This window comes from Diabrotica virgifera, chromosome 7, assembly GCF_917563875.1.
Source record: "Diabrotica virgifera virgifera chromosome 7, PGI_DIABVI_V3a".
Lineage (NCBI taxonomy): Eukaryota > Metazoa > Arthropoda > Insecta > Coleoptera > Chrysomelidae > Diabrotica > Diabrotica virgifera.
This window is the reverse complement of record NC_065449.1, coordinates 7441529-7465157: the sequence shown is the minus strand read 5'-3', so window position 1 is coordinate 7465157 and position 23629 is coordinate 7441529. Positions and strand designations below refer to the sequence as shown.

The 23629-nt window shown below is 33.4% G+C and overlaps 1 protein-coding gene across 4 annotated transcripts in view; it reads left to right on the top strand.

The window, feature by feature from the left end:
- LOC114339977 (A disintegrin and metalloproteinase with thrombospondin motifs 9) overlaps window positions 1-23629 on the top strand; it is a 608198-nt gene that overhangs the window by 532551 nt on the left and 52018 nt on the right. For all 4 annotated transcript variants that reach the window (XM_050655672.1, XM_050655673.1, XM_050655671.1 and 1 more), the window contains 6 exons: window positions 843-921; window positions 1876-2031; window positions 5335-5478; window positions 16297-16447; window positions 22876-22985; window positions 23080-23154. In XM_050655672.1, coding sequence (XP_050511629.1) covers window positions 843-921; window positions 1876-2031; window positions 5335-5478; window positions 16297-16447; window positions 22876-22985; window positions 23080-23154 — 715 coding nt within the window. The remainder of the gene's footprint in view (window positions 1-842; window positions 922-1875; window positions 2032-5334; window positions 5479-16296; window positions 16448-22875; window positions 22986-23079; window positions 23155-23629) is intronic.

Here is a 23629-nt window from a genome sequence, read left to right as displayed (position 1 = left end):
GCTGGCCCTCTACTATCAAGATTTCGTTATTATTATGGTTGTTTTTACTGATTTTCATAAACTTCGTCTTTTTGATATTGAGAGAGAGTAGAGAGTCCGTACTCCCTACTACACCTTACTATTTTACTCATGAGTCTTTGCAGGTCTTGTAAACTATCGGCTATTATGACTGTGTCATGTACCTTTACGTGTAGGGTTAATTTAAGAAGTATATTTTATAATTAATTACATCTAGTGATGGACAGAATCGAATACTTTCAACAATCGAGAACTTCGAAAAATCGAGAATTTTTTCAGAACCGTATTAATTTTAAAGTTGATTTAAAATAAATATGGTTTTAAATCCATCATTTTCTAATTATGTATTTGCATTTTGCTTCTTAAACATTCGTACTATAATATCGGTTGTCCAATCTTTGGTATTTTTTGCTCATCTGTTCCGACTACTTAGCAATTCGAAAAATTTTGCTTTGCTTTTTCGTTTAGATATTACTTTATTTCAGACGTAATTTTTTTCCTTATCATAACTTTTTCCTTTTGTACTTCTGCGGTTTCTCTTTGAATTCAATCCGTTCTTCGAAATATTTGTTTCAGTCTGAACTTTGTCTCGAATGTTTTTCAGTCTGGATGGTTACCGAAGCTGTTTCAGTAAGTGTGCCATAAAATAGCTTTTGATTATGTACTCAGATAGTTTTCATTCATCGTAATGTCCGAGTCTTACACAAGTGTTCTCTTTTTTGTCCTTGGATTTCAAGTATTATGCTGTGATTATGCCTTACATACAAATACAACATAAATATCTTATAGATTTGGCTTTCTGCTTTAATACAATCACTTTTCAGGCATGTTACTTAAATTTTGTGACTGGACTAAACGCCACGCTAAGGATAGAATACATAACGTAGCAGTATTGTTAACAAGGTAAGTTTAACGTATTTAAATTGTTTTGTCGATTTTTACTAAATAGTGAATAGTTTTCAATCAATATACATATTTTGAGCCTTTTTCTTTAACCTTTTTTAAGCAAGCTTTTGCCTACCTTTTTACCACTACGTTTTTGCAACTGGTGGCTATTACGCTGTGTTGTTTTTTGTATATAAAATGGTTAAATTTCGTAAACATCTACATGTCTTTCCACCAATACCTAACCATGACTACTTCACGAGAAATTCTATGTTTAACGTCTATTTGCCAATCCCGTTCTCGGAGTTAGTAAAGTTTATATTATACTCCGCAAAAAAACTTTACAACCATCTCCCTCTACAATTTAAATCTGCAGCATCTTTCCCCAAATTCCGTAAACTGACAAAAGCCTACCTATCTGAAAGACCATATTATTTTTTATCTATACCTATTTGGGTGTCATATGCAGCAGCTTAACTTTTAAAAATTTTTTTATTAATTACTAGGTAGACTATGCATTTGCAATTTATTTTAAATTTTGCAATTGATTATTTGTGTTTAACTTCATCATTGTTATTATTATTTTAAATATATTGACGATTTATGTAATTTTAGTAAATTGCATTGTTATTGTTTTGTTTTCTTGACTTTTATAAGCTTTGTCGATAAAATTGTACAATTTTTCATGACAATAAAGCATATTATATTTCTAAATATTTAGCCCTACATGATTCCCATTACATTGGAATCAGTGTATTCGGTAAGGTTTGGATATTGCTGTTAATAAAAGAAGCAGAGTGCCACATTCCTAAGAATTCTTCGTCTTACGGTGTCTATCCATTCTGGATATTAGCGATCAGCATGGCTATTCTAACTTTGCTTGCTACTATTCAGAATCCTAAAGATAAAGAACTATTTGTATTGCACATATGAATTGCACAAACGACAAAAAAATATCTTTGTTCTTTTTAGGGACACCATATGCAGAAACGAATCTGCTCCACAACATTGTACAACATTAGGTGTTGCAGAACTGAATTCAATGTGCCAATCAGGATGTGCCATAGTTAAGGACAAAGGATTAGCTACATCGTATACTATAGCTCACGAAATAGGTCATATTTTAAGGTATTTTAATCTTTGTATGTGACGTTGTAGTGACGTCACGCTGTCCATTTTTGAGGTTATGTCGAATCTGAACAAATTATTTTTCCATACTTTATTCTAAAGTGTTAAAATAAAAACTTATACTGAAATGATGGCATCTCCTGAGGTAAAATGTTCCGGAAGTAAAATGAGCCTCCATTCGGATCTCCGGGTGAGGACTATCTCAGGGGGAACACCATTACAGGTTAGAAAAATCAGGATAGGGTCTTGGAATCTTGGTAGTCTTACAGGTAAGAGTCTGGAGTTAGTGGATGCGCTCAAACGAAGAAGAGTTCAAATTGCTTGTATTCAAGAAACTAGGTGGAAAGGACAAAGGGCGAAAGAACTAGGTGATGGATATAAATTGTGGTATGTAGGGAGTAGTAACACTAGAAATGGAGTTGGTATAATTGCTGATAGTGAAATGAAAGATAACGTAGTAGAAGTTGTAAGAACGAGTGATAGAATGATGTCAGTGAAATTTGTAATTGATAAAGAGGTATTGAATGTTGTGTGTGTGTATGCTCCTCAAACAGGTCTGGGTGAGAATGAAAGAAGAGCTTTCTATGATCAATTGGGAGACATACTGAGTGATATTCCAGCGGAGGAGAAAGTTATAATAGGAGGTGATTTCAATGCACATGTGGGCCAAGCCAAGACAGGATATGAAACAATACATGGGGGATTAGGCTTTGGAACTAGAAATGAAGCTGGAGATGACATGCTAGAATTAGCAACAGCATTGGATATGGCGATTGTTAACACATTCTTTAAAAAGAGAGAAACTCAACTTATTACCTACAAAAGTGGACAACATCAATCCCAAATAGACTACTTCATGATAAGGAAAGAAGACATACGTGAATGCAAGGACTGCAAGGTAATAGTTAGTGAGACAGTAAGCCAACAACATAAGCTGCTTGTTCTGGACATCGAAGTAAAAAGCGAAACTAAACAAAAATATCGGAGAGGACCACAAAAAATCAAGTGGTGGATGCTAAAAGATGAGAAGGAAGGTCTATTCAGGGAAAGAATAGTAGAAAAATATGTTGGAACATGAAAGGAAGCCCTAACACAATTTGGAGAAAAATGGCCAATATTATTAGAGAGACGGCTATTGAAATACTTGGGAAAACGTCAGGAAAGAAGTTTGAAGATAAAGAGACTTGGTGGTGGTCAAATGAAGTACAAGGAAAAATAAAAGAGAAGAGAAAGTTATATAAAAAGTGGCAAGAAACCAGATCGGACATAGATCTTCAAAACTATATGGTCGCCAAAAAGGAAGCGAAAGTAGCAGTAGCAAAAGCTAAAGCAGAAGCGTATTCAAACCTATACGATCAACTTGATACCAGGGAAGGCGAAACGAAGATATATAAAATAGCCAAACAGAGAGCAAAGAAAGCAAAAGATTTTAATCAGATTAGATGTATCCGAGATGAAAATAATAAAATACTAGTTCACGAAAGGGATGTCAAAAAGAGATGGAGAAAGTACTTTGACAGCTTATTAAATGAAGAATTTGACAGACAGCCTGTAGAGTCAACGGAGACAGTAGCAGCAATGGTCACCAAAATAACCAATGAGGAAGTGGCTCAAGCGCTTCAAAAAATAAAGAAAGGAAAAGCGGTAGGACCAGATGATATTCCTGGGGAAGTATGGAGAGCATTGGGAGAGACAGGAACAAGGTGGCTAGCAGGTCTATTTAATAGAATTATGGAAGTTGGACAAATGCCAGACGAATGGAGAAGCAGTATACTGGTACCTGTTTACAAAAACAAGGGAGATATACAACAATGTACAAACTACAGGGCTATAAAACTGCTTAGCCACACCATGAAAATATGGGAAAGAGTAATTGATAGACGGATACGTGAAGAGACCGAAATATCCGAGAATCAATTTGGCTTTATGCAGGGTAGATCAACAACAGATGCAATTTTCACTATAAGGCAGTTGATGGAAAAATACAGGAGTAAAGAAACAAACGCTCATATGGTATTCATTGATCTTGAGAAAGCATATGATAGAGTTCCTCGAGAGATTCTGTGGTGGGCACTCAATAAGAAAGGAGTCCCTGGTGAATATGTAAAGATTGTGAGGGATATGTATGAGGGAGTAACGACTAGTGTTAGGACAGGTGTGGGAGAGACTGATAAATTTCATGTGAAAGTAGGATTGCATCAAGGTTCTGTGCTTAGTCCGTATTTATTCTCATTAGTTTTGGACCAGATAACAGCGAAAATACAGGGTAACATTCCATGGTGCTTAATGTATGCTGATGATGTCGTGTTAGTAGGAAATAGTGAAAGAGACTTAGAACAAAAACTGGAACAGTGGAGACAAGCTCTGGAGGAAAAAGGTTTAAAACTTAGTAGGACAAAAACAGAGTATTTGGAATGTTCATTTAAAGATGGAGCTACTACAAATAAAATGGTATCTTTGGATGGTGAAATGATTGTAAAAAGCAATAGTTTTAAGTACCTAGGATCGGTATTACAGAGTAATGGAGAAATAGATGGAGATGCATGCAGTAGAATTAGGGCTGGATGGATGAAGTGGAAAGAAGCGAGTGGTGTGTTGTGTGACAGAAAAATTCCAATGAAGCTGAAGGGAAAATTCTATAAAACAGCCATAAGACCAGCTATGATGTACGGAACTGAATGTTGGGCAGTGAAAAAGAAAGAGGAACAGCGAATGCATGTGGCGGAAATGAGAATGCTTAGATGGATGAGTGGAGTGACAAAGAAGGATAAAATTAGAAATGAGTATATTAGGGGAAGTCTAGGTGTGGCACCAATTGATGCCAAAATGAGAGAGCATAGGTTAAGATGGTTTGGTCATGTTCAACGTCGAGACGTTAACCACCCAATACGAAGAATAGCTGAAGTGCAGATTCCTGGAAGGAGTAGGAGAGGAAGACCAAAGAAGACCTGGGGGGAGACGATAAGGCAGGACATGTTGGTAAAGGGGATTAACATTGATATGGCCCAAGATAGAATTGTGTGGAGAAATGCAATTAGGGAAGCCGACCCCGCATAGGGATAAGGCAAAGAGAATGATGATGACTTTATTCTAAAGTGTTTTTGTCAACATATATTTGATTTGCTTCATTTTTCACAAACGATTCACTTTAGTTAGAGAGTTTAAAATGGACTATAGCTATAGATAATTTGGTTTTATAGACGCAGTACAGTGATATGGAGCATAACCTTCAAAACTGACGGTGTGACGTCAGATCATTTTGGAGCGTATTTTAATTTTGTTTGCTAAATTAATGTTTTTTAGTATGCCCCACGACGAAGATAAAAAGTGCGAAAGGTTCAACAAGCACATCAGTATTACAAATATTATGAGCAAGAGTTTTAAAAAAGACACCAAACCGTTTACTTGGTCGCCGTGTTCGAGATACTTCATCACGGAGTTTTTAGAGTAAGTACTTAAGCTTTCTTTAGCATATAATTTATAGATTATAAATAATAGGTTATTCATTTGGTGAATTGTTTAATTTACTTGAAGTCAAGAAAATATTAATCTTCTTGTAAGAAGTTCGTCCAAATTTGATTTTGTCCCCATAAGAAAAAATATCTTTGGGGACAGTTCCGGTGATCTCGCTGGCCACAAGATAGTTCCTTGTCCTTTGTATGTTAAACAATTGGGGAAGGTAATATCGAAATATTCCTAACCAAAGCATTATTATATAATTGGGACCCATTGTGTTGGAACCAAATGTCATTGATTCTGTTGTGAGTCATTCTGTAAATTTTCTGGTGTAGTAGATGCATATACATTGCACCAGTTAAAAAAACACCATATTATGAGGACCATATTACAAAATGGGTCGGAGCCCCACTAAACCATTGATTCAGAGTTACAAAAGACAGATAAAGATGGAGAATCAAATCACAAAACGATATTGAGATTTCTAGGTGTCAGGGTAGGAAAAGAGACCAATATCCATATAAAATATGTTTTATTTATTATCTAAGAGTATGTATTTTGTTACTCCAGTTACAAAAAGATATTTAAACCTCCCTTCACCAACAAGGTCTCAAATAACAAAAACTACGAGAAAGTATAAAGTATTATACCAATTATATAATAAACCGACTGTAAAACTATATCAAAAATGCAGTTATTACCAAATCAGTCCGAAAAAGAATCTTGAAATATGCCATTGATACGCTCGTAAAGACGAGTGACATGAAACCAAAGGAGGAACTGCTTGTGGCAGACCGTCTTTCTACCAAACACCTGTTTGCACTCGCGGACAAATTCATTTCCATTGATTTCCCAAAAAGGAAGTTCCAGTAGTGACCCAGATTTTTTCGCAGTTTCTACAATTATCGATGGAACGATGTCAATTGAATTCGAAGAAAAAATTGTTTATGAGGATAACTAAGTAGACTGGGACTAGTGACTAGACTGATGTACACTCAAATAAAGGTAGAAGTAGCGAATGTTGGTGAAAACAATATGTAGATCAAATTTATAGATGAATTTTACCTATGATACTGGTCTAAAAAATTTTTGTTTGTGACGTCGTCAATTTTTTTTAAAGATTCTGGAAGTAAAGCCTCAAATTGTAAAATGAACTCTTTGTATTTATCCAGGGCCGTAACTACCATTGGGGCAACCGGGGCAATGCCCCGGAGCCCCCGGCCAAGTTGGGCCCCGCAGGGGCCCTTATTTGGTTGGCCGTGCATAGATTTTAACGAGGAAAATAAAAATATGTATTTTAAAAGCCGATCCCAATGAAATATTTTTAAATCATACAATTTTAAAAAGACCTTACAGGAGCACCCTAGACCTCAACATAAAGTTTTAATTTTTTACTGGAGAAATTAGTCTTTTCCACTAAAATGTAATTTGGACAGAACAGGGGCGCCTGAGGCCTGAGCTAAGCTGGGGCCCCCGAGACCTTAACATAAAAATTTAAATTAATACTTAGGAAATTAGTTATTTCGGCGTAATAAATCGTAAAATGCCATTGGAAGAAAGGGACCGGGCTAAGCTGGGGCTCCCAAGACCTTTCGTAAATATATAAAGAATATAAGAATGAATTAGCGGAATCTGTAAACCATAAAGTAGAAATTTGTCATAACTTTGAAGAAAATGATCAAAATCTGCTTGACCTGCAAGCAGAATCAATTACTAAAGAGTCTGGTCGTAGTGAAGATACCATTCCGGTTTAAGAACCAACCTCTACAGATAAAAAAGTAAGCTTGTGCGATGTTTTCCCAAGAACTGTGCATGAAAGAGACCTGAAACGAAAACTTATCCAGGCAGGACCTTTTCAGCATGATGGACCTATTCCAAGAGATAAAGATCAACAGGTAGATGTTTCTCAAACCACTTTTACACCTCAACCACTAAGGGTGGAATGAAGCTAAAAAGAAATTGGTTGTGCTACTCTAAAATAAATGATAGTGTTTATTGTCTTCCTTGCTGGTTATATTCTGACTATAAAGAGACTTCGGTCATGGAATGCATTTGCATTAAAATGCGTTTTCAAAAGGTTAAATATCAAACACTTTTCCGGACCCCCCTCCACTGGGGGGTAAACCCCCACGGCACTCCGGTAGGAGGCCCCCAAATCACGTTTGCCCCGGGGCCCCCAACATCGTACTTACGGCCCTGTATTTATCATTTCATCTTGAAAACCGGTTTCCCACATCGCATTTTACTTCAAATCATATTTTGTATCGTATGAAAAGACAAAAGACAACAAAATAAGAGCCACATGGATGGAATTCCTAAGGAGAAACTGCAGAGTAACAAGAAGAGATAGAATAAATAACATAGAGATTAAGGAAATAATGGGAATGAACTGAGATAGAATAGACTACATAGAAGAGATGAACCTGGTACGGACATGTCAGAAGAGCAAATCAAACAGGTTGGATAAACAGAATAACAGAGTGGAGCTTAATAGGAAGAAAGAATGGAGATAGACCCCGAAGATCTTTCAGATATGAAGTGAATGAAGCAATAGAGAGAAGAAATCTACAGGAAGGAGGAAGGGAACTGGCAAAAGAGAAAGAACTGGAGAGAACGGTTGAGTGAAGGAATACAGTGAAAACTGTGGAAATCCTGTAATCCTGAAGAACAGTAAGACGATGAATAGGTTGTGGAAGGTAATGATGGAAATGGAAATACCAGAAAGCTACTAGGCTTAGCTCAGATGTATGTGCAGACTCCATGTGTACATATCAGTATTGGCAGCGGTATAATAGATGAGTTTCATTGAGGGATTAAGACAAGCGATCCACTTTTCTCTTGGTTGTTTCCTGTTGTTTCTTACGCTTTAGAGCACGCAGGAAAAGGAAAGCACAACCCGAATTAACAAATGGCTTCGCTGTCCAGGGAGCGAAAGTAGTGTTAGCTTTTGCTGACGATGTCAGCACAATTGCACAATCCATCAGAGATGCAAAAAAAGTTTTTACCCTTTTTGAAAGTGGTGCCAGGGAAATTGACCCTAAGGTCAAGGAACAATATTGTTTACCTACAACAATATAACAATAACAACTTTATACTACAGAATGCGGCAAAATAAATAATACTAAAATGAATATTGAAATGTTTGTGATTATTTATATATCTAGTATACATGATATATAGCCTTGCAAACATTATTCACGACGATGCACGTTCACCATAAAACGGATGTTAAAGATGCCCTCTGGCCAGTGGCGGATCTACGGGTTGGGGGGAAGAAAATTAGGAAATCCCCCCTAACAAGGTCCAAAATTAAAGAAAAAATATTTGTTCAAACATAAAAATATATTAGCTAACATGAAACCTAACCCACAGAAAGACAAATTCAATCCAATAAACACGATAGTTAGGAAAATTAAGGGAACTTAATACCTATAAGTTATTATTTATGTCTTTTATGTAATCTGAGTTTATCTTTTTTATGTCTATTGGTTGGTTTTTCATCGGAAGTTCACTGCCTCCGGCACGAAAAAATCTTTAATTCTAGTCCACAATTCCGAAATGGCAAACGGTAGATCTGTCTGACTCCTTCAGCATTCCCCATATGTACGCATCTGGTAACGTTAGTTCTGGTGAGTGGCAACTCCCAAAATGATTGCACAGTATTGGAAGAAACTCCCTGACATCGCGACAGGTTGTCCCGTCCTGCTGAAACTATTGTTAATTTTAAGCTTAGACCGTTTTCGTGACCTTTTCTGTATGACCGAAAATAGTACTATTCCGATAGGTGAGTTGCCGGAATTTAATTAAAAATGAATATAATAAAACGAACGGTAATTTTATTGTTGTAACGAAAATGTGTTTCGTTTAGGTCTCTCGGAGAGGGTCGAGTCGGTGTGTGTGTGTGAATCGATCACGTGCTGTGTAGTGACTGAAGAAAAAACCACAAACGATAATAATGTTTGTTTTCCTTTTCCCCTGACCTGACCAGATGAGCAAATAAATCACTAGGTCTGGCGTCTACTTTTGCAGTTTTAAGAAAAACAATTTCGACTGCATTAAGTGAGTTGTTGACACAATAATTGTCTGATAAAGTACTTAATTAATGAGGGTGCAGCTTGTTGCACCGCACAGACGAAAAACAGATGTGACAGGGTAAAGGCATGTTTCTTAACATTTGTATTTAAATGTGCATTTCGAATGACTAACGTTGTTTCGTTTTTGAGAAAAAATATTAAAATTAAAATTAGCAAAAATAGTAATTAAAGCGTATCGCTATAGTACTTCTACATAAAAAAATTTTATGCAAATCTGAGAACCATTCTGACGCACCTTACATTATCACGACATTCACATACGTTATAACGACGTTCAGAGACCACTCAGTACGTTTCGGCGTCTGACACATACAAATTTGAAGCATACGAATTACAGTACTGTTTATTTTGCCGCATACCGTATTTAAAGGGTTTCCACCAAGGTATTTTTAGTGGCTCAACCATGTCGCCGCTTCGCAAGAACATAGGCTTAAGTCAAAATTTGACGAAATTGACTTATTAATGCAGATCTACTAAAAATAAAAGTATCTATCGCGTGAATAAAGACCTATGACGTTAATAATAATAGTCGCTAAGAGATGACACCAAGTGTCTATACAGGGTGCGCCAAACCTCTGGTCTTCTTTGATTACGGCTAAACTATGAGATATACAAAAAAATGTTTATAACAAAACTAATGTGTATCAAAGAGGTCTATAATTTAAAATTATTTTCAATTATACAGGGTGAGTCAGAACGACGGTATGAACCAAAGTTTTATTTTTTTAAATGGAACACCCTGTATATTAAATCATTTTTGAATATATTATTTAAAAATATGAAAAATTTGTATAAGGTCTTATAGGTCTAAAGTTAATAATTTTCGAAATATTTACATTTTTATTGAGAAAAATGGTAATATTTATAGGGTTGTGGATTATGTTTCCAAGGAAATAAAAATTTGGGTGATAGGTCAAAGTTTTTAAAATATAGTGTTATTTTTAAATAATTTAATATTTTTTACTTTTAGCCATAAAACATACAGTGTGATCACTATTTGCAAATACAAAATTTTCTCATTTTTTTTAAATGGGACACCCTGTATATTACTTTTATACACCCTAGTAAATATTACAACCTTTCTTTTGGTATAAGGTTGTATGTACTAGCATGTTTCGTTTTGTAGATATTTTAAAAAAACTATAGATTTTACGTTTTTGCGGATTTTTTATTTAAAAATTTTTTTGCAAAAAAAATAATTATAATCCGGTTTTAGAAACATACACTAAAATATAAAATATGAAAATAAAAACGTAATTAAAGATTAAAATAAATCGTATGCTAGTACAGTTCAATTGAATTAAATAACTTTAAATTATTTTACAAAAAATATTTTACCATATTAATGAATGCATACATTAGTTACTAAATTAAATAAACAACCAAATTTTAAATCAACCGTAGGAATTTTTCTACTACAGCAACTTTCCTGTACCAAATTAATTGTTAGTTAAATTGTATTTAGTTAAACTTTTAATTTACCTTTTAAATTTACTTACATACATCTTGAGAATATAAAAATTATTATAAAGTATGCTTTGAAACAAATGAATGTTAAATGTATCAGCCAAATTATTTATTAATATAAATAGTATTTACTGGTGTCACAAAAACTGGTAATACTTTTGTAGTTGAAATTTTTGTAACAATTTTTTATATTTTAAATTTTAATTTTTTAACCGAAAAATTTTTGGATATGAAATTTGTTTTGGGCAAAACCATTAGAAATTATTACCAGCTTTTTTGACACGACTAGGTACATAGATACTATTTACTTCTTAATATACTTCCATAACGTTCATTTGTTTCAAAGCATACTTTATACGTTCTCAAGATTAAATTAAAAATTAAAAAGTTATTAACTGATCTTACTCGTAAATACAATATAACTAACAATTAATTTGGTACAGGAAAGTTGCTGCGGTAGAAGAATTACTACGATTGATTTATAATTTGGTTGTTTATTTAATTTAGTAACTAATTTATGTATTCATTAATATGGTAAAATATTTTTTGTAAAATAATTTAAAGTTATTAAATTCAATTAAATTGTACTAGCATACGATTTATTTTAATTTTTAATTACGTTTTTATTTTCATATTTTATATTTTAGTGTATGTTTCTAAAACCAGATTATAAATATTTTTTTTGCAAAAAAATTTTTAAATAAAAAATCCGCAAAAACGTAAAATCTATAGTTTTTTCAAAATATCTACAAAACGAAACATGCTAGGTACATACAACCTTATAATAAAAGAAAGGTTGTAATATTTACTACAAAAAGCAAAACTAATATACAGGGTGTCCCATTTAAAAAAAATGAGAAAATCTTGTATTTGCAAATAGTGATCCCTCTGTATATTTTATGGCTAAAAGTAAAAAATATTAAATTATTTAAAAATAACACTATATTTTAAAAACTTTGACCTATCACCTAAATTTTTATTTCCTTGGAAACATAATCCACAACCCTATAAATATTACCATTTTTCTCAATAAAAATGTAAATATTTCGAAAATTATTAACTTTAGGCCTATAAGACCTTATACAAATTTTTCATATTTTTAAATAATATATTTAAAAATGATTTAATATACAGGGTGTTCCATTTAAAAAAATAAAACTTTGGTTCATACCGTCGTTCTGACTCATCCTGTATAATTGAAAATAATTTTAAATTATAGACCTCTTTGATACACATTAGTTTTGTTATAAACATTTTTTTGTATATCTCATAGTTTAGCCGTAATCAAAGAAGACCAGAGGTTTGGCGCACCCTGTATTTGTTTGGCGCGAAAGTAGTTAAATAAGGTCAGGTGGGGTAAGTGTGTAGCAAAATATTAAAAGTTAGTATATTTTCATACCGCATTTTGAGACCAAGTAGGATTTGAAGCTAATATTTTAATATAATATTCTAATATGTATTACCTACAACTGCTTCATTTTATAACTTTCTACGGCAGTGACGGGAAGACTTCCCCCTTCAAAGGGGGAAGTGTGTCTACGATTTATTTTTTAGCCATGAATCAATAGAAATGGAATCTGGGTAAGTGTGTAATTTAAAAGTGCAAAAAAAGTTTTAAAATTCAACACAGAATGCCGATGGTACTTGATTTTAAATGGCACATCTCGCATGAAATGTGCGGTTCAGACAGAATGACACTTTTCTAGTTAAATAAAAGCAAAGCAAATCTTGGTTTCAGTTGACCTTGTAAGCATTTGTATTCATCTTTAACGAATCATAGATGGCGACACTAGTATATAACCATATTAAAATATATTTTGACTTTACACACTTACCTCGAATACACACTTACCCCACCTGACCTTACTTAACATTTTCGTATGAATACAGACCCAAGTTAGTTACGACGCAGAATGTGAAGCAATTTGTGTGTTTACTTCTCGTCAAGGACGACTTTTCTTATATTTACGATTAGTTTTTGTGAAAATTCTCTCTAAAATAAGGACCCTTTTTGTAGTTAGTCAGCGTTGAAGTAAATGCTTCGCAGGAAAAAAGACTCAACTCTAATATGGGTAACAAAATGATAAAATTTAACCATTTTAACACTTTATAAATTTATCTAGTTATCAGAGTTTGTATTTAGATATATTTCCAACAAAATTGTATAGGTAATTTCTTTAAAGTAACAACTTACATTAAAGTCTGAAAGTCCGAATTGAAACTGCAAAGCAAGCATTTATAAAAATGAAGACACTGCTTACAAACAAAGACCTTCAGTAGCCTCTCAGTTTGGGGGCTCTAAGATGCTACATATTTTCTATATTGCTATACGGAATGGAAGCTTGGACATTGAAGAGACAACACATAAGAAGAATAGAAGCGTTTGAAATCTGGTGTTACAGAAGAATATTGAAAATTCAGTGGGTTCAAAGGATTAACAATGTTGAAGTGCTACGACGTTTAAATAAGAAGTTAGAAATTATGAAAAGTATAAAAACTAGAAAACTGGACTATTTGGGTCACATTACCAGAGGAGAAAAATACGAGTTGCTGAGAATTATTATGCAGATCCAAGGAAGAAGAAGCATAGGAAGAAGACGCATCTCCTGGATGAGGAACCTTAGAGAATGGTTTAACTGTAGTTCATTACAACTGTTCAGAGCAGCAGCAAACAAAGTGACCATAGCCATTATGATATCCAACCTCCGATAGGAGAGGGAACTTTAAGAAGAAGAACAACTTATTCGGAGTTATGCCCATAATCATATCTATATAATTTTAAAATGCCTCACCTCTAAAATCGTCTTTTTTGACTTAAGCCTACGTTCTTGTGAAACGGCGATGTGTACCTTTTAAGCTGTGCTGAGGATGGAATTGCTATCCTGAGAACGTTCTATGATGTAGACCGAAAGGATTTTTTAATAAATTCTTCAAATGAAAATGCTTTCGATACTTACCGACATCTTATTTCTAGTGTACTTCTTAAACAGTTTTTATAAAACTCGTTTTTTTCTTAAAGTAGACGACCTTTGCAAAAATATGTTCTGAATAATCTTTGTCGCGTAGGTAGGTCGGCGATTTTTATTGATTGATTAGTGCTATAAAACAGATAACATCCATAGATTACACAGAATTAGGTGATCGAGACCATAATTTTACTACGTTTATATCCACATGTCTATGTGTGATGCTTATATATGACATAAAAATGCTTCTGAGACAGTAAAAAACTTAATTATAATAATTTTCGTTGGTTGTGAGCAATTATTATTCAAGATAACATTACGTTCACATGATCATCATTCTTTTAATTTTTATTAGTAGGTAGATATAATTAACGGGTTTTAATAGGATAAAAAAAAAGAATCGAGATAAATATGATGAGTGTCATTACAGGACCAGTTTAAGTTAGCTTTATTTAAAACACTAGTGATTTTGGGGAAATCCACCCTCTTATCTATGGGGAAATCTACGGAAAACATAGGCGTAACCAGGGGGGGGTTTTGGGGGTTATAACCCCCCCCATTGGGATCTACTTTGAGCTATATACGCTTAACACCATACCCGTCAGAGACCTTCCAGTAGTTGTAACCCCCCCCTTTCAAGTAGTTGTAACCCCCCCCTTAGGATCATCCTGGTTACGCTTATGACGGAAAATGTCAGTTGGTGTTTCATATTTCTTTCCTAGGTGGCGCTAGGAGTCCCAGACAAACTGAGTTTGACGTCTCGTCCTAACCTTTTATTAAGATTAATATGATATTGTAGAATTTAAAAATCGTATACAGGGTGTCCCAGACTAATTTACCCACGCTATATCTCTTAAACGAATAAAGATTTTCGAATGGGAAAAAAGGTGATATATTCTACTTGTAATACACTTTAATATCACGTACAAAAATATCATCCCCTAAATAATCATCCCTTAGTTACAACCCCTAACTTTAATTTTTTTAATAGCACCCTGTATATTTTTTTACAGTTTTGGATGTGGTCTTTTATCGTCTGTTCAACATATTTTTTTAAAATAAAATCAGTTCGTAAATAACCTAGAAACTACCAGTTTATTTTTGTTAAATTGTGTGTCCCAGACTAATTTATCCAGGCTATATTTCTTAAACGATTAGAGATTTTCGAATGGCACAAAAACTGATCTATTCCTTTTGTAATACACTTTCATATGGCGTAGAAAAAATTCATCCCCTAAATATTCATCCCTAACTTACAGGGTGCTATTTAAAAAAAATAAAGTTAGGGGTTGTAACTAAGGGATGAATATTTAGGGGATATTTTTTTTCTACGCCATATTAAAGTGTATTACAAATGTAATAGATCAGTTTTTGTCCCATTCGAAAATCTCTATTCGTTTATGAAATATAGCCTTGAAAAATTAGTCTGGGACACATAATTAACAAAACTAAACTGATATTTTCTTGGTTATTTACGAACCGATTTTATTTTCAAAAAATGTGTTGAATATACGGTAGAAGACCACATCCAAAGCTATAAAAAAATATACAGGGTGCTTAACATACATTACTTAACATATACATTAAAAAAATTAAAGTTAGGGGTTGTAACTAAGGGATGATTATTTAGGGGATGATTTTTTTGTACGCCATATTAAAGTGTATTACAAGTAGAATATATCAGCTTTTGTCCCATTCGAAAATCTCTATTCGTTTAAGAGATATAGCGTGGGTAAATTAGTCTGGGACACCCTGTATACAGGGGGTGTAATAAAATATATTTTTTTCAATGAATGATTTCTAAAGTCTTCAATAACATGATTTCTTGCTCAAATTATGCTAATAGGGAATTGCCCATTATTCCCTGAGCAAGAAATCATGTTATTGAAGACTTTAGAAATTACTCCTTGAACCGGCATGTTAGTACAACATGTTTACATTGCACAATCATAGACCACATACATTTGCATGTGTTTGCAGACATATGAGTGTTTACTTTTATGTGTGCGTGCATATGTGTTTGTCTGTGGTTGAAATTTATATATATTTTTAAATATTAACTTGATCTTATAGTATTTGATAACAACCAGATAATGCTCTAATTCTGGTTTTTTATTTGTTGCATTTAGTTTGCTTGTAACCGTTGATCTGATGATGCACTGCATATTTTAGAGAGCGAAACCGGTTGTCGGAGTAAAACAATGATTGCGACTACGTATGTCTTTTACTTAATTGAAAATGAACTCGCATATTATACAACTCATTCAACATATTTTTTTCAGTTCTGAACGCTCTACCTGCTTAAGACGACCGCCAGTGAACAACTATTTACCAACATATCATTACACAGATACTTTACCGGGCGATAAATTTGATCTGGACACTCAATGCGAACTTGAGTTTGGACCTGGGAGAAAAGTGTGCCTCTCTGGAGTAAGTTTATGTTTTTTGTACAAGTTATGTCTAACTTGCAATAAAATATTCTACGTATATGGACAAATGGACATCCTAAGTCTTGACGTCACAAAATTGGGAGGAGCTTATATTTGACTCCAAACAATTTTGTTTATAAGGTTAAACATTCATAAGGAATTTTTAATTTATTGTTTACGTGGTTTGTGTGACAAAATAAGACTTTTCATTTAGGTATTTAGTTAAGGAAACGTGTCAGTTAAGAGATTTTTTTATTCGATTTTTAATTCGTTTTTGGCCAGGTTAGTTAATTTAATGCAATGATTAGAACGTAAACAGTTTTGAGGTTAGGGGACATCCATAAACTACGTCGTTAAGAAGAGGGAGGGGGGCTTGCTTATTTCGACGAAATACTACAGGGGCTGGGGGGGGGGGTATGAGTGCACATTCGACGTCGTTTAATATATTGGTATATTTAAATTTGTCGCTATTGTCTCTATAAATATAATTTTTTACTAGCTTTTACCAGCAATAAAATATCAGATATTCATATAAAAACGTATAGTTTTTGAAATTAAATTGAAAAAAAAACAAAACGTTTAGAATAAATACACCTTTGTTAAAATTAAAAAGAATTCTCTTATAGATATGTACTTTTATCGCATACATTTCGTTTTTATCAGTCACAGCCTTAAAATAATATTAGGTAGCACTTTTGTACAGGACAACAAACAATAAGACATTTTTCTTTGGGTTTAAACAAACGCTTCTATATATTATACAGAACAACGTCTGGAAGCAAACAATATTAAATTGTTAATTCATTTATGTGCTGCATACTGTGTGTGAAAAAATAGTTCTGAAAGAATGAATGGAAATAAAATATTGTGTTCTATTTAGTTAGTAAGTCGTATTTATACTTAGAGAAGATTTATACGCAAAATCTTGGTCCAATGCTATTTAAATGCATTCATTTTTTCGAATACTCAGAAAACTAATAAAAATTTTTGAAAATTTTAAACGCAGATTGAGAGATTACATTATTACCGAGGGCCAAAAGTGTCTGAAAACATCTACATATAATGTTTATTTTAATAAGTTACAGGGATAAAAAAAGAGAATATTTAGTCTGATTTTTAAGTTCAAAAATTTCATTTAAAAGAAACCTTTTGTTTATTCTAAGGGTCTTTCAGCCCTCGGTAATAATGTAATCTTTCATTCTGCGTTTATATTTTTCAAATATATTTATTATTAAGATTTAGCGCCTACCTCCTTAATTGTTCTTGTTATGATACATTCGCAAATAAAGTTTCAAGGTTGATTAAAAAAAAACAGAAATAACATTGAATTTTTTTAAATCACTGAAAGGGGGGTCGTGAACTGCAATGACGACGTCGACTGGGGGGGGCTTCGTCTGTAAACGACGAATTACGACGGAGGGGGGAGGGTATTAAAAAGTTCAAATTTTTTACGACGTAGTTTATGGATGCCCCCTTATGTTTATTTTCAACCACTAAGGAATAAAAACCATCTGAGCCAAAACGAATCAAAATCTCTTAATTAACACGTTTCTTTAACAAAATACCTAAATGAAGTCGTATTTTGCCACACAAAGTACATAAATGAAAAATTCCTTATGACCATTTAACGTTACAAACAAGATTGTTTGGAGTCCATATAAGCTCCTCCCAATTTTGTGACATTTGTGTTGTGACGTCAGACTTAGGCTGTCCATTATGTATAATTTTAGAGCAGCAGTTTTATTTTTTAATTCAGATTAACTTAAAAAGTGGTTTTGACGAAAATGATATTACTTACACTGTCATCTATAAAGATATAGTCAAGTAGTCTCTATATTTTTTACAATTTTAAACTTAGGCTTAATTTGATTTGAATTAGAACAATCAACTGGAAGATCAAATCGTCTAACAGAGAAAGCTTTACAACCCACAGGATTTGACCTGGTACAGCTTCTAGAACTGCCAGATTTTTGTTTAAAAAACTGTCTGGATCTGGTCCGGTCTGTAATTCCTTCTATAATCACTTCGTCTATATCTTAAACGCCATTAATATGTCTTGGTATCTTAGTATGTTAATTTTTGGGAGATATCAGAGAATTGCCACATTTGGTCCATGGTGGTTTTTCTTGTCTTAGTTGTTGAGATAATGGCTATCACAACATGACAATAGGACGTCATAAAGATCGTCCTAACAAAGAAAGAGCCTGTACTACTATAAGGTGCTGGTTCTAAATTAAGCATATGAGGATATCTACCTGTACCTGTAATAAAAGGGGTGGGAGAGGGATGTTTAAACACTGAGGTTTAAAGGAGCTTTTACCATGAGTACTAACTATTTATTGAGAGGAGATATATACAAAATAGAGTAAGAACACACCTAGGAGAAAAAGAGAACAGCATACATAAAACAAAATGCGTGGATACAATACTAGTGTTGATCAAGAGACGAGAGAGGGAGAGCAAAAAACACAATATGTTGGGTACCAATTATCTAAGGATCGATAGCTGGTACGAAAATAGAAAGAGAGGTCTTGAACTCTTGAATGAGATATATACTTACTTACTCCGTGGCGTTACAACCATTGGTGGGTTTTAGCCGACTCGACAACATGCCTCCACTCTTTCTGTCTTGAACAATCTCCATCCAGTTTTCCACGCCCATAGTAGCCTAAGAGCTAGTGAACCCTCCGACTAACGGTCTTCCTGCAAGGCTAGAAATTTGTATAGTGATAATTCATAGCACACCAAGGCTAAAAACCATAACCTGACAGGCATCAGCCCTGCACGTGTATCTACCAGGTGAATCGAAAAGTGCATAGTTTAGGGCTAGGGGAAAAATAAACTTTCTTCTGTAAAGTTTAAATTTAAGTATGTGTTTGAGTAAGTCATTTAGAAGAAATGTGTACAATGACAGACGATTCTGAAGAGCATAAGACCTTGCCAGGCGAGGGGAAAGATTAGGAGTTTTTCCTAAAATTATTTTTTTGCATCGAACAAATTTTTTTTAGTTTTTTTGAATCATTCCAAACAGAAAAGGTCTTTAGTGATTTTTCTGTTAGGTAGGAAGATATTCTTTAAAACATTGATTGATGAAATCCCAAAGAGTTTTTGCAATACACTATCGGAAACCCCTTTGTTTTTTAATTGCTAATCAAGCGGGCGCGACACTGTAGTATAAGTGAGGACGTTTGAGTTGGCATAAATTCATTATCTCGAGAATGGGCAAATTTGAAGAGAAATCCTCAGATAGGTCGATTTTTATTTTTAAATTAGGACTTTTTGGCATATGTATAATACTAGTGACGTCATCCATCTGGGCGTGATGACGTAATCGATGATATTTTTAAATAAGAGTAGGGATTGTGTGATAGCTCATTTTAAAGGTTATTTAATTCTCTATTCAGTAATATAAACATTAACATAATTATTTATACAGAGTATACAAAAACATTTTTTTTATTAAATTAACTTTGATTAAATTTGACAAATAGAAGAAATTCTTGTTTTGTACACCCTGTATAAATAATTATGTTAATGTTTATATTACTGAATAGAGAATTAAATAACCTTTCAAATGAGCTATCACACAATCCCTACTCTTATTTAAAAAAATCATCGATTGCGTCATCACGCCCAGATGGATGACGTCACTAGTATTATATATATGCCAAAATGTCCTAATTCTAAAATAAAAATCGACCTGTCTGAGGATTTCTCTTGAAATTTGCCCATTCTCGAGATAATGAATTTATGCCAACTCAAACGTCCTCACTTATACTATAGTGTCGCGCCCGCTTGATTAGCAATTAAAAAAATAAAGGGGTTTTCGATATTTTATTGCAAAAAACTCTTCGGGATTTCATTAATCAATCATTGAAATGTTTAGATAAATGTCCGATTTAGGGTTAAAAATGACCGATTTCGCCATTTTCAAAATTTTTAATCGCTTATATAACAAACACTACTAACCTAAGAGAAAAATCACTAAAGACCTTTTCTGTTTGGAATGATTCAAAAAACCTAAAAAATTTTGTTCGATGCAAAAAATAGTTTTAGGAAAAACCCTAATCTTTCCGCTCGCCTGGCAAGTAGCCCGATCAGGGAACGCAAAATTTTACGAAAACCTCAAAAAAAAAATAAAGGAAGGATGAAAATTTGGGAATAGGTAGTTGAAATTGTCTATTATTATATAAGAAAAAGTTTACAATTCTACATCCCCTCCATTGTACAAAAATTGGAAAATCAGGGTGAAAAATTCTTTCTCGGGGGTGAAAAAATATACGTTGTAAATGTAAATGACTAATTCTAAGTAACTTTTTTCTATAGAATTTTTTTACTGAGTCAATCATTTTTGAGTTATTTGTGAGTGAATGTGTTCATTTTTAACCAAAAAATGTTTTTGCACGGTTTTTCGGAGATAACTCAAAAAGTAAGTATTTTAACGAAAAAAATATTCTTAGTAAAAATATAGCTTATAAAAAATTGAAAAAATGGTGTATGCATGAGGTCTGCAGACCCAGTAGAAGCAGAGATGTAGCTAATGAAATGTAGGTTCTTCTTCGTCAAATTCCAGATCGAATATTTCAATGTGAAATAACCAAAAACGGAGCACTTTTCGGGGAAAATTCATTACAACTTCTTTAAGTGTTTAAAAAAAGGTTTATTTCTGTTTTTTAAAAAAGCTTCTAACATTAAAAGTAAGTAAGTTACGCTCAAAATATTGTTGTCCCTTTTATTTTTGAGTAAAAAATGGCCAAAATCACCCCTTAATTAGCTTCTCAAATAACATCAATCATTACCAATTTACAAGTTATTTTACTTATGTATTGTTTATATTATATATAAGGTTCATTGGTTCAAAGTGCTCAGTTTTGAAAAAAAATGGGTTTAAAATAAAACATTTTTTTTAATTTTGAAAAAAATCGTTATTGTTTATGGAATTAACTTAAAAACAATTAGGACTACCAAAAATCCCAAAGAGTAATAAAATGTACGTTTTGCTTTTCTGAATATTTCTAATTTTTTGTTTTCTTGTTAGACAAAAATTGGTTATGCTATGGCTGTTCAAAATTTGCCTAAACTCCTGATTAGTTACTCATTCAAGCCATTTTAACTATAGCTTTTTCAAAACGAAGTACTTTGAATCGATGAAACTTACAGATCATATAAATAATACATAGACAAAGTAACTTGTGAAGTAGTAATGTTAAAACGTATATGTGATGCTAATTAGGGGGTGATTTTAGCGATTTTTTTACCAAAAAATAAAAGGGACCAACAATATTTGGAGCATAATTCACTTACTTTTAATATTACAAGTTTGGTTTAAAAACAAAAATAAACCTTTTTTAAACACTTTAAAAAAGTTAAAATGAATTTTCCCCCAAAAGTGCTCCGTTTTTGGGTTATTTCACATTGAAATATTCGATTTGGAATTTGACGAAGAAGAACCTACAATTCATTAGCTGCAACTCTGCTTCTACTGGGTCTATAGACCTCATGTGTACACCATTTTTAAAATTTTTTAATGGGCTATATTTTTGCTAAGAAAATTTTTTTCGCTAAAATACTTACTTTTTTGAGTTATCTCCGAAAAACCGTCCAAAAACATGTTTTATTTTGTTAAACATGAACATATTCACTCGCAAATAACTCGAAAAATATTGACTTAGTGAAAAAACTCTATAGAAGAAAAGTTGTTTAGAACTAGTCATTTTATCCAATTCCGGTCTTATTTTGAACGTATTTTTTTCATCTTCGAGAGGGGGTATTCCCCTCCATTTTTGTAAAATGGAGGGGATGTAGAATTGTAAACTTTTTCTTATATAATAATAGACAATTTCAACTACCTATTCCCAAATGTTCATCCTTAATTTATTTTTTTTGGAGTCAGATTGTTCTTTGATCGGGCTAAAGGTCTTATGCTCTTCAGAATCGCCTGTCATTGTACACATTTCTTCTAAATGACTTACTCAAACACATACTTAAATTTAAACCTTACAGGAGAAAGTTTATTTTTTTCCTAAACTATGCACTTTTCGATTCACCTGGTAGATACACGTGCAGGACTGATGCCTGCCAGGTCATGGTTTTTAGCCTTGGTGTGCCATGAATTATCACTATACAAATTTCTAGCCTTACAGAAAAACCGTTAGTCGGAGGGTTCACTGGCTCTTAGGCTATAGCTTTCAGGTATCCGGCTACATTATCTCGCCACCGAAGTCGAGGGCGTCCATGTGGTCTTCTTCCAGTTGGGACTTCTTCTCATACCAACCTTACTGTTCTTTCGTCTGAATGTCTTCTGAGCTGTCCTGCCGATTGGAGTCTTTTGGACTTTATTTCTTTTATTATGTTAGCGTCTGAGATATCTGTTACACAGGATCCTTTTTGAATTGATTTTTATGGCTACAGTGATCATTTTGGTTTTAGGTACCATCTGCTCCGTGTGAACATTTATATTGCAGCGCAAATAACACCGAGTATGCTTGTACATCCACGTTTTCACCCTGGGCTGACGGTACTAGATGCGGAGATAGCAAGTATGTATGTCAAAAGCAGTTAATTCTACTGTGCTATAATTTTCAGTCGATCTTTTGAGATTTATGATATTTATAATTTGTTATTTATTTGTAGAGTATGTTTCAATGGAGAATGCAGGTACGAGTACGAACTTGTTCCAGTCAATGGAGGTTGGGGACCGTGGAAAGAGTGAGTTTAGAGTAAAATTTTTACTCTTTTACTCTTCATAAAATTATACATTAAACCAATTTTTTTTGTGGAAATAATATACGAAAAGAAATATTCACACCTCGTCTAACACGCCATTCTGTGATACGTGTTTCGCTATTTTTAGCTCTTCGGACAAAAATTGCTTGAGAGACGAGCCAGAGAATATCTTTTTCGTATATTGGTACAACTACGACGATTGTGTTTTTAATTTTGTATATAGCCATTAAAACAAAAAAGCGTTGGTTTAAGCGTTATTCTAGGAGCGTTGATCGAAGAATAATAAACAACAACGAGGTATAAGAGGTGAGTTTAAGTACGAATTTCGACGGTTTTCCTTTTGCCTATCCTTCTACGAGCGGTGATCGTATTTCCCAACATGTCTTTCCCCTGGCGCGCTGAGCGAGATTTCCTCTCCTCATACGTCCATTTCATATTAATAAAAGTAATTCCTAAT